General features: G+C 60.6%; 2 protein-coding genes across 2 annotated transcripts; both read left to right on the forward strand.

Moving 5' to 3' along the window:
- The first annotated feature begins 2,869 nt into the window (after positions 1-2,869).
- Positions 2,870-7,465, forward strand: TAF1C (TATA-box binding protein associated factor, RNA polymerase I subunit C). Its single transcript, XM_054178878.1, has 14 exons — positions 2,870-3,001; positions 3,118-3,211; positions 3,515-3,621; positions 3,710-3,805; positions 3,891-3,961; positions 4,051-4,292; positions 4,367-4,477; positions 4,595-4,718; positions 4,835-4,906; positions 5,029-5,164; positions 5,259-5,387; positions 5,544-5,718; positions 5,849-5,986; positions 6,258-7,465. The coding sequence occupies exons 1-14, from the start codon at positions 2,870-2,872 to the stop codon at positions 7,424-7,426; spliced, it is 2,796 nt and encodes a 931-aa protein (XP_054034853.1). The 3' UTR covers positions 7,427-7,465.
- An 81-nt stretch (positions 7,466-7,546) lies between these two features.
- On the forward strand, positions 7,547-8,718 carry HINT2 (histidine triad nucleotide binding protein 2). Its single transcript, XM_054177819.1, has 6 exons — positions 7,547-7,606; positions 7,690-7,852; positions 7,966-8,135; positions 8,221-8,325; positions 8,405-8,477; positions 8,580-8,718. The coding sequence occupies exons 1-6, from the start codon at positions 7,547-7,549 to the stop codon at positions 8,669-8,671; spliced, it is 663 nt and encodes a 220-aa protein (XP_054033794.1). The 3' UTR covers positions 8,672-8,718.
- The last annotated feature ends 8,456 nt before the right edge of the window (positions 8,719-17,174 follow it).

The following is a 17,174-nucleotide window of genomic DNA, read 5'->3' on the forward strand; positions in this document are numbered from 1 at the left end:
GGAAAAGGCAGAAGTACTTAACACCTTCTTTGCCTCAAATTTTAATAGCAGGATAGGTTGTCTGCAAGACAACTGGCCTCCTGAGCTGGCAGATGGAGTCAGGGAGCAGTACAGTTCCCCTGTAATCCAGGAGGAAGTAGAGACCTGCTCAGCTACATGGATCCCCACAAGTCCATAGGACCAGATGGGATCCATCCTAGGGTAGTGAGCAGATGAACTGGCAATACTGCTCTCCATCATTTTTCAGCAGTCCTGGCTCACTGGAGAGGTCCCAGATGACTGGAAGCTGGCCAACATGATGCCCATCCACAACAAGGGCCGGTTGGATGAGCCAGGGAATTCCACGCCTCAGTGCCAGGCAAGATCATGGAACAGGTCATCTTGAGTGCAATCACACAGCACTTACAGGATGGCCAAGGGATCAGGCCCAGCCAGCATGGATTCAGGAAGGGCAGGTCCTGCCTCGCCAACCTGATCTCCTTCTATGATCAGGTGACTGCCTGGTGGATGTGGGGCAGGCTGTGGATGTAGTCTGCCTGGACTTCAGCAAGGCCTTTGATACTGTCTCCCACAGCAACACCTAGCCAAGCTGTCAGCCCGTGGCTTGGACAGCAGCACTCTGTGCTGGGTTAGGAACTGGCTGGAGGGCCAAGCCCAGAGAGTGGTGGTGAATGGTGCCACATCCAGCTGGCAGCCAGTCACAAGTGATGTCCCCCAGGGATCAGTGCTGGGCCCCATCCTGTTCAATATCTTTATTGATGATCTGGATGAGGGGATTGAGTTAATCATCAGTAAATTTGCAGATGACAGCAAGCTGGGGGCAGGAGGGTAGGAGAGGGTAGGAGAGCTCTGCAGAGGGACCTTGACAGGCTGGACAGATGGGCAGTGTTCAATGGCATGAGATCTAATACATCTAAGTGCCAGGTTCTGCACATTGGCCACAACAACCCCATGCAGAGCTACAGGCTGGGGTCAGAGTGGCTGGAGAGCAGCCAGGCAGAAAGGGGCCTGGGGGTACTGGCTGATAGTAGGCTGAACATGAGACAGCAATGTGCCCAGGTGGCCAAGAGGGCCAATGGCATCCTGGCCTGTATCAGGAACAGTGTGGACAGCAGGAGCAGGTAACTCATTCTGCTCCTGGTCTCAGCAATGGTTAGGCCACACCTTGAGTCCTGTGTCCAGTTCTGGGCCCCTTAATTTAGGAAAGATGTTGAGTTGCTGGAACGTATCCAGAGAAGGGCAACAAAGCTGGTGAGGGGTTTGGAGCACAGCCCTATGAGGAGAGGCTGAGGGAGCTGGGGTTGCTTAGCCTGGAGAAGAGGAGGCTCGGGGGAGACCTTATTGCTCTCTACAACTACCTGAAGGGAGGTTGTAGCCAGGTTAGGGGTTGGTCTCTTCTCCAGGGCGGCCAGCCCCAGAACAAGAGGACACAGTCTCAAGCTGCACCAGGGGAGGTTTCAGATGGATGTTAGGAAGAAGTTCTTCATAGAAAGAGTGATTGGCCATTGGAATGTGCTGCGCAGGGAGGTGGTGGAGTCACCATCACTGGAGGTGTTTAGGAAGAGACTGGATGAGGCACTTGGTGCCATGGTTTAGTTGATTAGATAGTGTTGGGTGATAGGTTGGACTCGATGATCTCAAAGGTCTTTTCCAACCTGGTTAATTCTATTCTATTCTATTCTGTTCTATTCTATTCTGGGGTTGAGACCATCCCAACTGGAAATGATCTTACCACACTTCCCGAGACTCCCCTCACATCATCCCCAAGCTTGCCTGACAACATCCCAGAGATCTCACATCACTGTCCTTCTTTCCCACATTGGGGTTGAGTTGGTGACTCGTGGGCATAGCCCCGCCCCTAGAGGTACTCTGCTCTATGCCAGCCCTGCTCCCACTTCGTGCTGCTGTCCTGGAACACCCTGGGAGCTGCTGCGGGGAGCAACCCCCCTGGTCGTCCGGGCTGGCTGTCCCCCTCAGAGCACAGCCCCCTCCAGGCATGGCTGCGGGGCCCCTCCCGGGACACGGCTGGTGGACCCTAGCACAGGAATACACGAGGCCCATCGTCCTTCCAGGGGCAACCTGGTCCTGGGGAACAGGAGACACTGTTTCCCCACCCCAGACGGTCCCCAAAGGCTCCAGGGTCCCACCGGTACCCTGTGGGACAGCCCCGTACCCTGACAGAGGCAGCCCCGGCGGTGCGGTCCGGGCGGGATTCTCACAGAAAGCCTACAGCCGCTCCGTGCGAAGGAAGAAGCAGCGCAGCTGGGGTGGGAAGGGAGTACCAGAGGCCAGGCCAACGGGGAGTCACACGACAAGGTGAGGGTGGGCCGGGGGGACTGCGACATCCCCCAGCCCTTCAGGAGTTGTCTTTTCTCCACACGTCCCCGAGGTGTTTGGGGCTGCCCTGCGGCCCCACATCCCACCGGTACAGTCGTGCAGCACCACGGCCAGGCCGGCCACGGCGGACCAGGGGTTCCTGTGGCGGGACCCCTGGGGAGTTACCCCTCTGTATCCTGGGGGCTTAGAGGAAAGAGCACTCCTCAGCGTGGCCCGATCCCATGGCTCCAGCCTGGCTCCAACTGCTCTCCCCGCGCGGTACCCCCCCGATTCCCGCCTCGCCACCGGGTTGTCAGAGAAGGTGCGTTTAACAGCCTCCGGTCAGCAGAGGGCAAGGACGCACACCACGCTACCGCCGGCTCCGCTGTGGTCCCACTCTGGTCTCTGGTGCTAATTGGTGCGCGGCGCTAGCAGCGCGACGCTGTGGTGACGTCACTCCTGCCTGCCGGCGTCGTTCGCACGCGGGAAGCGCCTGGCCGCCGCGACCGCGTCCTGAGACCCCCTTCGGCCTGGTGCAGGGCTCCTCAGGGACATGGAGTTCCCGGACACTCTCTTCCCCTCGTACTTCGGCACCGGCCCGCCCCGGGAGGAGGGGGGCCCCGGTCCGGCTGCCGGCTGGGGCGAGCACGGGCAGGTGCTGGAGGCTGGCCCCGGGCGCCGCCAGGTGAGGCCGCGGCGCACCCCGCCCTGCTTGGGACGAAGGGGTTGGGACGGACCTTGGGAGCGTGTCGCGGGAGCGATCACGAGTCTGCTCTTATCTCCAGTCTTCTCTCTTCGCAGGCCGGGACTGTGTTTATGCCCCACCGTGGCGGGATGGGCGAGAGCTGGAAACCCACTGACGCCGCTGCCATTCCTCTCCTGCCTCCCAACATAAGTGAGGGCCGCGCTGCGCGGGGGCATGGTGCGCTGCTTGGGGTAGGGGGTAACATCCCATTTTACTTCACACCCTCCTGCCAAGCTGCATTGCAGCTCAGGGTGCTTGCTACCTCTGCCACGGGAATCCTTAGCAGCTGTCCCCAAGGGTGCGTGCACAAGAGAGATTGGGGATGTGTGTGCGGTTGCTCGGTGATGCGGTTGCTCGGTGATGCGGTTGCTCGGTGATGCGGTTGCTTGGTGATGCTGTAGCAGTGTCCTCATACTTGTGCAGTACTGGCTAGCCCCTGCCTTCTCCCTATAGCCTACTGGATTCCTTCACTTGAGCCACAAGACATCCTGTACCGTGGTGTCCTGTGCAGGAAGCTCCGGACAGGCAGGTCCGCATCCACCCTGGACTTCACAAAGCAGGTACAGTCTGGGACACCACCTCTCAAAGAGGTTCTGGGGGAGATGGTGCAGGATCCCTGCACATCCCAGCCCTTGTGTTCCCACACAGCTGGGCCACTTCTTTGTGGATCACCCAGAAGATGCATTTGGCTCCATGGGGCAGCTGCTGCACCAGAACTTCTTCCTGGGCAACTCTACGCTGAAGGTCAGTGTCCATCTAGAGGTGGTAATGCCATCCACCACCCCTCATGGCTATCAGCCCCAGCCTCTGCCCCTTCTTCTCCCCACAGAAGCAGGCCCGGAACAGCACCATCCGGATGACAGGCCTGATGGAGGAAATCAGCCGCCTGGAGGCTAGGCGGTAGGCATTCCCTTTACCCCTGCTCTGGAGAGTGCCTGGGGCAGACTTCTATTCTTTTCCCCTACCTGACACCATCTGTACCCCTCCAGGGGCTGCCCTCAGAAGCGCCTTGTCCCCCGCTTGCGGTGGTTCTCCCACCTCTGCCGTGACTGGCTCTTTGAGGTGCCTCTGGGGCTGCTGGCAGACTGTGTGCATGAGGAGCTGTTGCTGCAGTGGGCCAACCTGCTCTTTGATGACAGCTGCACTGGAGGGGCACTGGCCTGGCTGCCCCCCAGGGACCAATGCACAGGCTGCCTGGTGTACCCCGGAGGGCAGTCCATGAACCGTCTCTGTATCCTTCCCCATGGGGTATCCCTCCAGAGGGAATGGGGTATTATGTTACACTGCCCTTAGCCAGCACCACAGATTTCCAGGATGTGGTGCTGAAGGAACTGCCTCGTGCCCAGGCCTCCCCAGCGCAGTTTGAGCTCAACGGGCGTATCCGGCAAGTGGCTGCTGCCAGGGTGGATGGGGAAGGTAAGACAGTCCTGGGATCTTACCAAGAATGCATATTGGGCAGAGCATGAAGTGGAGCAGCAGCAGGATGCCTCCATGATGTTGCCATCTCATGTGTCATCTCTTGTGCTCTTCCAGATTTTGTTGGTGTCCGCTCAGACTATCACTGTGGTGTTTGGAGGGTGCCAGGTAGGATGGGGGCAGCCCCCACACCCTTGCAGGTCATCCGCACTGATGTACCTGCCACCTGTCTCACTGTCAGGTAGGCACTGGGGGAGAACAGGGCTTTGCACGGGTGGGGCTGTGCTGCAACTGCAGCTTCCTCTGCTGTGGTAGACGCTCTTGCCCCACGGTTATGCCATGTCTCCCATCATGCAGCCCTCACCTCCCTGGAGAGCTGGCCGTCTGCACTCAGAGTGGAGCCATCTACCTCTGGAGCACTGAGATGGGGTGAGACAGAGTGCTCAGGGCTTAGAGGGGGCTCATGCAGACCCCAAGGTTTCAGGGAAGTGGGACAGTCCCAAACAAGAGGGGCAGTTTTGCCCTCTGCCATCATTGCCTTCTTCCCACAGGCTGCAGAGGCTCCGCCATGACACCCAGACCATGTTTTTTCGGGACCATTCATCTTGGCGCTGGAGCGACTTCACTGCCCATCCACGAGTGCTGAGCTGTGCCGACCGCACTGGCCTGCAGTGCCTGGATGCCCGGGTGAGCATGGGAGAATGGACACAGGACTAGCAGTGGATCAGGGAGAGGGTTGCACAGCCTGGGATGCTGACAGCACTCTGCTTTTTGGCTGCAGGCCCCTGAGAGATGCCACTTCGACTTGTTCAAGGTGGGTCAGGAAGCTGGCTGCCAGCAGGGTGAGCGTGTGGTGCTGCCCATGTACCTGGGCAGGGCCCACCCCTCCCAGCATCTTGTCACCACGCAGGTAAGTCCCAGCACATGTGCAGAGGGCAGCTGGGGGTAATATACCCTGACACAGCCCCAACTTCCCATGCCTGTGGGGCAGGGAGGCCACTCAACTGAGAGGGGCTGCCACAGCATATTGGGATGAGCCTTGCTGAGCTGTGCATCCCTGTCCCAGTTCTCTGTGTATGTGCTGGATGAGCGGCTGCCAATGGTGCCTGTGTTGAAGTGGGCACACATGATGCAGGACCCCCCTGTCTTTTCCCACCTTACACCGGGGGGTCCTGGGAGGAGCCATAAGGTGCTGCTTGGAGCATCTCGCACCCAGGAGCTGTTACTGCTGCAATACCAGGGTAAGAGACGGGGCTTAAAGGAGTCCTGCAGGTGTCCTCTGCACATGTCCTAGTCTCCTAACTGCTAGGACACCAGCTTCCGCCCCAGCATCCATGCCCACTGGGCAATTTTTGTTATGTCCTTCCACAGGGGGCAGCCAGTCTGCCTGCCAGCTGGCAGGGCCTCCTCAGAAGCTGCACAGCATCGCTGGCTGTTTGCAGTACCTGCCCACACAGCTCCCGCACCACCACCACCTGCTCCAGCAGCGCCTTGTTGCCCCTGCTGCCGGTGAGTGTCCTACAGCCCCCTGGGGTGCAGTTTCTGGGTGGGGGGGTAAATGTGCACTGGAACAGGCAGATGTAGTCCACTGTGTGCCATGGAGTGGGGGGTGGTGGTTGGAAAAAGCAAGCCCTGAACAACGAGATGAACAACATAGAAAATAAGATAGGAGGCAGGAGCTGGATGTCAGTGTACCCATGGTGGGGGTAGAGAAAGCTCCACTGCTGGCCAGGCCCCAGGGCTGGGAGTATAGTGACAGATGTTTCCCTTGTTCCCATAGGGCTGGCCACTGCACTGCAGGAGGATGGACCACAGGAGTCCCTACTGGTTTTCCAGCTCTCTGATGCTGGGGACATCTTCTACCAGAAGCTAACTCATGAGGCTGTGGAGCCTCCTGCTCCCACTGTGATGGATGAGGCCACGGTAGCCCCCGGCTCTTCTCCTCTCTTTGAGACCCCAACAGGCAGCCCACTAGGCTTGGGCAGTGCTGAAGAGGAGGAAGAAGAGCAAACCTTCTACCTCTCCAACCTAGAGGTCATTATCAATGAGGAAGAAGATGAGGAGGAGGTGGGGGATGCAGGTACAGCAGCAGCTCCAGAGGAACCCAAACCACCTCAGGAGCCCTCTGCCAGCTCCCAGCCTTCCCCAGCAGTGCCCAGCCCAGCTGCAGCTCTGCGCTACCGCCGCTGGCTGAAAGAATTTTGCAAGGGTTGCAGGGAATACTCCCAGCACACCTGGCCCCCCACCTTCAGCCAGAAGCGCATCTTCACCCGCAGAGAACTGGAGATGCCAGCAGGCCCAAGCACCCTGCACCAGCAGGCACGTCAGCAGCTGCGTCAAGCCATGCAGGAAGGGGGTCACATCCAGTGCTGGGACACCCCACCCTCCCAGCCCCCTCTGCTGCAGCTCCTGGAGCCATCAGAAGGTCTAGATGACTTGAGTGCTCGTCTGACCAAAGCTTGGTCTGAGGACTGGTGTCAGTGGTGGGAAGAAAGGTCGAGCTCCAATATGGCACAGCGGCAGCAAGCGCTGCGGGAGCGGCGGCAGCGGCAGAAGCGAGCCCGGGGCCGGCGCAGCCTTTCAGCCAGCTTCACCTCCTCCCTCACCTACCAGTCCGAGCTGTCGGAGCTGAGCGATGCGCCCCAGCCGTCGCCGCCACCACCACTGTCCCCTACTGTGTTGCCCCGGGAGATAGCCAGCAGCTCTCCGCCATCACCAGCGCTGGACGAGGCCCTGCTATCCTCCCAGAGCTTGCGCTGCCGCGGAATCCCTAAAGAACGGCGGAAGACGCTACGGGACTACTTGTCGGTGTGTGCGGAGGGTCCCCCCGAGCCGGTGGAGCCGCTCGGCAGCCAGGCCAGTGAGGCGTGCATCCCATCGTCGCAGAGCCTGAGCCAGGCCTCCTGCACTTCACAGCCCCGCCGCAAGCGGCCACGCATGGGCTTCTGAGACTCAATTAAACTGCTCTCCGCCTGTCTCTGCTGGTTTGCGTTAAGGCGTCGCGGGGGTGGGACTAGGGATGGGAGTGACGGGGGCGGGAGCCAATGGCGCGGTGGCAGCACGGCCGTCATGGCGGCGGTGCTGCTGGCGCGGGTGTGGGCAGCGCGGGGCGCGCTCCGCAAGGGGCAGGTGGGTGCTGGGGCCACGCGGTGGAGGGAAGGGGGCGCAGTGGGAGGGGGGCTGGAGTGGGGGCTGAGGGTGCTTAGGCGTAGCCGAGCCTTTGGTCGGAAGACGGCTCGTCCCTGCTCCCGCCCTGGGCAAGGTCCACCGTAGGCCTGAGTCCAGCCGTGCGCACCAGCGGGGCCGTAGAGCACCCCTTTGTGCACTGGTCGCCCCGCTGCGCGCCTCCTGCACTGCCGCCTGCACACGCCCTGCGTGCATCTCTGTCCCCTGTGTGCACCTTCCCCATCACCGCGTGCCGTGTTGTCCGCACCCTTTCGCCACCCCTGGCCACGGGGGCCCGGTCCCCGCGGGGTGCAAGCGCTAAGGCGTCTGGTGCCTGCCCCAGCGATACGCGGCGGCGGCGGCCGGCGGGCGAGACGGGGAGGTCGAAAAGGCGCGGCGGACAGCGGCAGAGGAGGCAAGCGGGCAGCCCACCATCTTCAGCAAGATCATTGACCGCAGCGTGCCTGCCACCATCCTCTATGAAGATGACAAGGTAGCGGGGACGACAGGGCACGTGTCCTCAGCGGTGTGGGACAGCCGCATGGGTGCGGGGCTTACTACTTCACTCCCCCCGATAGTGCCTGGTCTTCCGTGATGTGGCTCCCCAAGCCCCCATCCACTTCCTGGTGATCCCCAAGCGCCCTATCCCCAGGATCAGCCGCGTGGGTGCTCAGGACACCGAGGTGAGTCGGGACGGGGTTCTTTGGGACGCTGAGGGGAAGAGGGGGCAATAGGGGGAAGGTGACCCTCCCACTCTTGCAGCTCCTGGGGCACTTGATGGTGGTGGCAGCACGTACGGCACAGGCGGAGGGGCTGTCTGATGGCTACCGCCTTGGTAAGTTGGCACCCCTTACCATGTCATGGGGAGGACACCCAGCCCCCTGGGGCTGGGTGTGTTGCAGGAGGGTTGCCTGACCCCCTGTTCCTCCACCGGCAGTGATCAATGATGGGAAGCACGGTGCCCAGTCTGTCTACCACCTGCACCTCCACGTGCTGGGGGGGCGGCAGATGGGCTGGCCACCAGGCTGATCCCCCTACACACTATGGACTGCCAGTCAATAAAGCATCTCCTTGGTGTTGGCTTCAGTAGCTTTATGTCAAGGTGCCTCTACTGGGGAAGGGGTGGCTGGCCTGGGACAGCAGTGGGACTTGGTGCCCTGTTTCTTGGAGGTGAGGGGCATGCCAGGGCTCTGAGCATCCCAACCTGCCCACACTTAAGATGCTCTGAAGCCCCCCAGTTGGAGCAGGAGGTTTTTGAGGGCTACCCACATGCCACATCTTTGTGTTGGGCAGAGGGAGAGCAGGCTCAGTGTTCTGAAGGTGCCCTCAAACTGGGGCATATGGCAGCAGTGCCTCATGCCCTGGGCTACCTGTTCAGCCCCACTGCCAAGATGCAGCCCCAGCACCCCTGTGTGCCTCCCACCAAGCCCCTACGTGCCCTCCAGGAGCACTATTGTGTTGCTGTCAGAGCCCTGCACATGGCACTGGAGCTTCTCTGCCCCACAGAAGTGAGCTAATGCACTGCATCAAACTGAAAGTTATAACTGCACATTTACCTCTCCTTGGGAGTTCCCAGAGCATTCACAGCCATGAGCTGAGGGCAGCGCAGGATGGACTGTATGGTGGGTATGGTCCCCATTGTGTGTCTGTGTACTCCTGTGCCACAGCACTTTCCAGAGCCCCTGTATGTGCACTGCTGTGCAAAAGACATCACAGTGTATGCCCCAGACTCCCACTGCGTGCACATCACTGTGCAGAGCAGACACCTGTGCCTGCACAGCACTGCACACCCCAGACTGTAGAACACAGTGAGGCTCACACTGCAGGAACACCAGCCCCCACCACGGTGAATGCAGAACACGGGCAGCCCTGTGCAGGCCCAGCCGCACGCGCTCGCCCATGTCTGCATGCTGACCACAGACACGTGTCTGCATGGGGCCACGTCCGCCCCATGAGGGGGCCCACGCTCACAGTGCCACGTGCTCACTGCCAGCGCTGTGCTGCAGATGCACGCAACAGGCTACTTGCTTGCCACCCACTCACCACCCACACGGTCCCTCTTCGGTGCCTCTCGCTCCCATTGCGCTGCCGGGCCGCTGCCGGGCCACAGCCGGGCACCAGGGCTATATTTAGTATCATGGGGCCGGTGCTGGCGTGGCACATGGCCCACCTGGCACTACCGTCAGGGCTGCCTGGGCCCCTGCCAGCCCCCCCAGGGGACTGCAGCCCCGCCAGGGAGAATGGCAGCTCTGTTCAGCCTCTGGCTCAGTGGCGCTGGTGGTGGGGCCCCCTGGGAGCAGCATGGAGCTGTGGTGGAGCACAGGCACTTTCCCCACACACATACACTTGGTAAAGAATGCAGAATGTTTTTGGGGTACAAATAACAATGTTGGGTGCTGCTGCTTCCCACCTGCAGAACCTACTTGAGTGTCAGCACAAGCTTGGGCTACTTTTGGACACAGCAGCCCTGCCTTGGAGCTAGGGACCTCAAATTGGGGCCAGGTGTTCGTGGGAAGGTGAGGACTCAAACAGGGGCTGGAGGTCCCTGGGGAGGAAGGTACACCAAAGGGGCCAGGGATCCCCAGTGCATCATCTCCCAGAGCTCACCCAAAGCAGTACCCTCACCTGGGGATGCTTTGCCTGGCAGAGGAGGAGTGCTGGCATGCAAGGTCAGGGTACAGATACCTGCAATCACCTTTCCTCCAGCAGTGGGTTTATTTTGTCAGTTCCCTGAGCAGTGCAGGAGCACCACAGCAACTGTAGTTCTGTGGGGTTGGGCCTGGGGGAGGGGCGGGTGGCCACCAGCTGTTTTCATTCTTCATCTGAAGACTATCACAAATGACGCAAGTTCGCAAAAGAGCTGGGCAGGGGGGGTGGCGGGGGATGTGTCAGACAATGAAAGGCAGCCAGATGTGCTACATCAGCTCCAGGGCTGCTGCCCCACAGTGATCCCACCAGGGTGCAGGCTCATGGCAATGCCCTATATGCAGAGTGGTTTGTCCTGCAGGGAGTGCACAGCCCCAGGCTATCATCGTCAGAGTCACTGACCCACGCTGCAGTGTTCCTTCAGTGTCCCCAGGCACTCGTTCGTGCTGCCTGTCTGGGGAGCAAGCCCACGTGTCTGGTGGGGAATTCAGAGCTGCTACTGGGAAGAGCACTCTGATGCGCAGGCTGGGGCCAGGTGCCCAGGCTGCCACCCTCAGCAACAGCTGGGGTATGAGCGTACCTCAGCAGCCAGCCCTGGGCCCACAGCTGAGCATAGGGACACAACCAGGAGCATTCACAACAGCAACCTCAGAGCAGGCACCTGGCCCTCGGGGCACTTAGACACCCTCCTTCAGTGGGTGCAGGGCTGATTTGGCCCTAGCATAGCAGGGCCCCTCTTGCCGACCCTAAGCTCCAGGGCACATCTCTCCCTCCTCCCTGCAGCTGCGCTGCAGATGGGCTCGGAAGAGCCCCAGTTTGGCACAGGGCCAAGCACCCTGAGGGAGCAGCAGTCCCTGCTGGGGGCCCCGGCCGGCTGAAGCCAAAGGGGCTGGACACATCCCCAGCCAGGAAAAGCAGAGGCCCCCGAGTCAAATGCGGTGGCCTCAGCAGCATACACCGCAGAGCTCTGGAATAACAGCCCTCACTCAGGAGCTATCAAAGGGCCCTTCTTCTGCCTGGCTTCCACGAGGATGGAGACTGGGGGGTCCCGGCGAAGGCTGGCGACGAGTGAAACTACTCCACACCTGCGCAGGACCAGGCACCACTGGGGCCTGGCCCCAAACATCACCCTGGGCCAGCCATGGGTCCCTGGGGCAGAGGGGCCCACCCAGGTCCCTGGCCCAAATGGTGGGGAATGGGTCACCTGGTCAGGTCATGGGCAGCAGCATGCCCCCAGGTGCCTAGTGCAGGGCATGTCCCTGCCACACCAGCAGGGACAGTTGTCCCTGCCCAGGCATGGTGCCCACTCATGGCCCCCATCCAAGGGCCTCTGGAGCCACTCCTGCCCCTTGGGCCCGACCCTGTGAGCTGTGACCGGCCCGGAACTCCTGTCCCTCAGTTCCAAGGCAGTTGGGGTAGCCCAGGGCAGCGGGTACGGCCTCTGCCACACTCCAGATGCTCCTGTCCTGCCCCCGGTGCAGCCCTGGCCCCAAACTGCTGCTACCCCAAACGACCGCTGCCCCAAACGACCACTACCCCAAACTCCCGCTGTCCCAAACTTCCGCTGCCCCAAACTTCCGCTGCCCCAAACTTCTGCTGCCCCAAACGACTGCTGCCCCAAGCTTCTGCTGCCCCAAGCTTCTGCTGCCCCAAACGACTGCTGCCCCAAGCTTCTGCTGCCCCAAGCTTCTGCTGCCCCAAGCTTCTGCTGCCCCAAACTTCCGCTGCCCCAAACTTCCGCTGCCCCAAACTTCTGCTGCCCCAAACGACTGCTGCCCCAAGCTTCTGCTGCCCCAAGCTTCTGCTGCCCCAAGCTTCTGCTGCCCCAAACGACCGCTGCCCCAAACGACCACTACCCCAAACTCCCGCTGTCCCAAACTTCCGCTGCCCCAAATGACCACTACCCCAAACTCCCGCTGTCCCAAACTTCCGCTGCCCCAAGCTTCTGCTGCCCCAAACGACTGCTGCCCCAAGCTTCTGCTGCCCCAAACTTCTGCTGCCCCAAACGACCGCTGCCCCAAACTCCCGCTGCCCGAAGCTTCTGCTGCCCCAAACGACTGCTGCCCCAAACGACCGCTGCCCCAAGCTTCTGCTGCCCCAAGCTTCTGCTGCCCCAAACGACTGCTGCCCCAAGCTTCTGCTGCCCCAAGCTTCTGCTGCCCCAAACGACTGCTGCCCCAAACGACCGCTGCCCCAAGCTTCTGCTGCCCCAAATGACCGCTGCCCCAAACGACCACTACCCCAAACTCCCGCTGCCCCAAACTTCCGCTGCCCCAAACTTCCGCTGCCCCAAACTTCCGCTGCCCCAAACTTCCGCTGCCCCAAACTCCCGCTGTCCCAAACTTCCGCTGCCCCAAGCTTCTGCTGCCCCAAGCTTCTGCTGCCCCAAACGACCGCTGCCCCAAGCTTCTGCTGCCCCAAACGACCGCTGCCCCAAACGACCGCTGCCCCAAGCTTCTGCTGCCCCAAGCTTCTGCTGCCCCAAACGACTGCTGCCCCAAGCTTCTGCTGCCCCAAACGACTGCTGCCCCAAACGACTGCTGCCCCAAACTTCTGCTGCCCCAAACGACCGCTGCCCCAAACTCCCGCTGCCCGAAGCTTCTGCTGCCCCAAGCTTCTGCTGCCCCAAACGACTGCTGCCCCAAACGACCGCTGCCCCAAGCTTCTGCTGCCCCAAACGACTGCTGCCCCAAACTTCTGCTGCCCCAAAAGACTGCTGCCCCAAACGACTGCTGCCCCAAACTTCTGCTGCCCCAAACGACTGCTGCCCCAAACGACCACTACCCCAAACTCCCGCTGCCCCAAACTTCTGCTGCCCCAAACGACTGCTGCCCCAAACAACCACTACCCCAAACTCCCGCTGTCCCAAGCTTCCGCTGCCCCAAACGACCACTACCCCAAACTCCCGCTGCCCCAAACTTCTGCTGCCCCAAACGACTGCTGCCCCAAACAACCATTACCCCAAACTCCCGCTGTCCCAAGCTTCCGCTGCCCCAAACGACCACTACCCCAAACTCCCGCTGTCCCAAACTTCCGCTGCCCCAAACTTCTGCTGCCCCAAACGACCGCTGCCCCAAACGACCACTACCCCAAACTCCCGCTGCCCCAAACTTCTGCTGCCCCAAACGACTGCTGCCCCAAACGACTGCTGCCCCAAACTTCTGCTGCCCCAAACGACCACTACCCCAAACTCCTGCTGCCCCAAACTCCTGCTGCCCCAAACTTCTGCTGCCCCAAACTTCTGCTGCCCCAAACGACTGCTGCCCCAAACGACCGCTGCCCCAAACAACTACTGCCCCAAACTTCTGCTGCCCCAAACGACCGCTGCCCCAAGCTTCTGCTGCCCCAAACAACCGCTGCCCCAAACAACCGCTGCCCCAAACAACCGCTGCCCCAAACAACTACTGCCCCAAACAACTACTGCCCCAAACTTCTGCTGCCCCAAACAACTACTGCCCCAAACTTCTGCTGCCCCAAACAACTACTGCCCCAAACTTCTGCTGCCCCAAACAACTGCTGCCCCAAGCTTCTGCTGCCCCAAACTTCTGCTGCCCCAAATGACCACTACCCCAAACTCCCGCTGCCCCAAACAACTACTGCCCCAAACTTCTGCTGCCCCAAACAACTGCTGCCCCAAACTTCTGCTGCCCCAAACTTCTGCTGCCCCAAACGACTGCTGCCCCAAACTTCTGCTGCCCCAAACTTCTGCTGCCCCAAACGACTGCTGCCCCAAACGACTGCTGCCCCAAACTTCTGCTGCCCCAAACGACTGCTGCCCGAAACTTCCGCTGCCCCAAACGACCGCTGCCCCAAACTTCTGCTGCCCCAAACGACTGCTGCCCCAAACTTCTGCTGCCCCAAACTTCTGCTGCCCCAAACTTCTGCTGCCCCAAACTTCCGCTGCCCCAAACGACTGCTGCCCCAAACGACTGCTGCCCCAAACTTCCGCTGCCCCAAACGACTGCTGCCCCAAACGACTGCTGCCCCAAACGACTGCTGCCCCAAACTTCCGCTGCCCCAAATGACTGCTGCCCCAAACGACTGCTGCCCCAAACTTCTGCTGCCCGAAACTTCTGCTGCCCCAAACTTCTGCTGCCCCAAACGACCGCTGCCCCAAACTTCTGCTGCCCCAAACTTCTGCTGCCCCAAACTTCTGCTGCCCCAAACGACTGCTGTCCCAAACTTCTGCTGCCCGAAACTTCCCCTGCCCCAAACTTCTGCTGCCCCAAACTTCTGCTGCCCCAAACTTCTGCTGCCCCAAACTTCCGCTGCCCCAAACGACTGCTGCCCCAAACTTCTGCTGCCCCAAACTTCCCCTGCCCCAAACTTCCGCTGCCCCAAACTTCTGCTGCCCCAAACTTCTGCTGCCCCAAACGACTGCTGCCCCAAACTTCTGCTGCCCCAAACTTCCGCTGCCCCAAATGACCGCTGCCCCAAACTTCTGCTGCCCCAAACAACTGCTGCCCCAAACTTCTGCTGCCCCAAACAACTGCTGCCCCAAACTTCTGCTGCCCCAAACGACCGCTGCCCCAAACTTCTGCTGCCCCAAACTTCTGCTGCCCCAAACGACTGCTGTCCTCTCCGCTGCGCCCTTCTCCCTGTCCCGCCCCCTCAGGTTCTCTGCCAATAGGATGTGCGCACGCAGCCAGCGCCACCAATTAGCTGCCGGCAGTGGACGGTGCACGCCCCGTGTTTACTGTCCCCATGGAGACAAAGCAGCCTCACCCCGCGCAGGGCCGCAGAGACGCAAGTGGGGCGGTGGGGCTGAGCCTACCTAGAGGGTGGGGCCGGGGGCACCGGGGCGCAAGCATTAGGGGTCTAGGCCTCTAGGGTGACCCTCGAGGGAGACGTTTGGGGGTCAAGGTTGGAGGCGGAGACTGGGAAGCATTATGGGGACAGGGAGGCATTAGAAGACGGAGGGAGAGGGCGATGCAGATTGGCGGGGAAGAGGTTGGGGGAGCAGAGTCCAGGCAGCGGCTGCTGGGGCTTGTAGAGACTTGGGAGGGAGCACAGTGGGGTGGAAGGAGCATTATGGGGCCGAGCCTAGGCTGAGGAAATTGTGAGGGATGTTGCTGGGGGCAGAGGAGGCAAGGAGGAAGGGGGTGTTAGGAAGGAGGAGGCTCCTCCAGAATGTAGACCCAGCAGCAAGCACTTCTGTTTCTCCTCAGGAGAGAAATCCCTCACCCCCATCCCCAGTTGGGGGTGACACTGCAGGAAACCTGGGGTAGCCTGTCCAAAGGCTCTGCTTGTATTGAATGTGGTGGGCAGGGAGGGGCTGGAGGATGTATAGACTGCCTTTCCTCAGGGACTGTCCCCACCTGCAGGGTGACTCCGACAGTCCACACGCCTCATATGCTCTCTGGGGAGAGGCCACCGTGCACGGCTGAGACCCAGAATGATGTCCTCCTGCCTGCAGTGCCTATGGAGAAGCCCCACTGCCACAGGGAGATATTGATGGCTACAACCAAGATGCCCCAGGAGATGTCAGCCTTGGATGAGCTGCCTGCCAAGGTTCTGCCACCTGTGCCCAGCACAGTGCCACCAGCTGAAGCTGAGAAGGATTCCTGTGAGACTGAGCTTCCATCCTGTCCTACAAGGTGGAGGACTTGCCTTGGTAATGTGCCCCCTGTTGTGGTGCCCGTGCTGCCTGCCTCCCTGAAGACATCAGTGGAGCAGCCCACCCAGCTACCCCAGGATAGCTGCTTGATCCATAATTGGCAAGAGCAGGTAAGTCCCCACCATCACCTGGGGAGTCACAAGGAGAAATGGCCCTCAAAACCTGCCCTACTATATCCCACATGCTGATCCTGTGAAAACCCCTGCTCCTTGGCAGATCCCTCTCTAAATAACTGCCCTTGGCCATGCCAGAACTCCCTGGGCGACCTTGAGCCCAGGGGGATGGAAAGGGGATGAAATTCAACACCACAAAAGGCATAGACATACGTGTGTGGAGTGATGGTGAAGGGAGAACAGCCGGGAGGCTCACTGCTGGGGCAGCAAAAGCTGGCTGTTGCAGTCCATCGCAGGGATATAGGGATATCTGCTTGGACAAGCCAGGCAGGGGGTGATATGCCACAGCCTGGGGACTCCACACTTTGTTCAAGAGCTCTTAAAGCATTTTGCCCACCAAAGGGACAGCCTAGGGTTGGCATGTCCATATGAGGCTGGCTAACCCAAACAAGCAGTGGAGGTCAGCTCTGCCCCAGCTGCAGATGCCCCGCTCCAGGTTTCCTGAGGAGCCAGCTGGAAGGACTGTCCTCCATTTTTGCAGTTTGTATGTGTGAGGCTTCTCCCAGGACTTGTGGCAGGTGCCTGTCTGTATAGCATGGTCTTGGGTATGGGGCAGTACCCCTAACTTGTTGATGCTCAGTAGGAGAGGTGACACCCCCCCACCTGAACTGTGCCCAAAGTCCCAAGGGACTACTGAAAGCCTAAAAGCTGTGCGTGAGCATGGAGCACTGCACGGTGGGCTCCTGCCCCCTTCTTACAGCCACACCATCCATTGGCAGAGATCCACAAACCATCTGGACACTGTGCCGGGGCAGGAGCTGGGCAACAAGGGCTTCCCCCACTGGCATGGCCACCACCAGCAGCTGGTTCACCACCTCCTCTCCTGGCCCACCAACAGAACCACCATGAAGGACACCTACCACCCACCACACAGGGCTCTACTGCTGAGACGAGGTGAGGCTGATCCCCACCTAAGCCATGTGCACCACAAAATGCAGCAAGATCTTAAGTTGCAGAGCTGATGACCTTATCCCCCACAGGGCAGCGGCAGGCCATGCTGGAGTCCATGCTCTACCAAAAATACAGGCAAGCTTGCACCCCCATGTACCACCCATCCCTGGAGCCATGCCCCCAGCGTAACCCTTCTGCCCAGGGT

The sequence above is a fragment of the Dryobates pubescens genome, chromosome Z (assembly GCF_014839835.1).
Source record: "Dryobates pubescens isolate bDryPub1 chromosome Z, bDryPub1.pri, whole genome shotgun sequence".
Lineage (NCBI taxonomy): Eukaryota > Metazoa > Chordata > Aves > Piciformes > Picidae > Dryobates > Dryobates pubescens.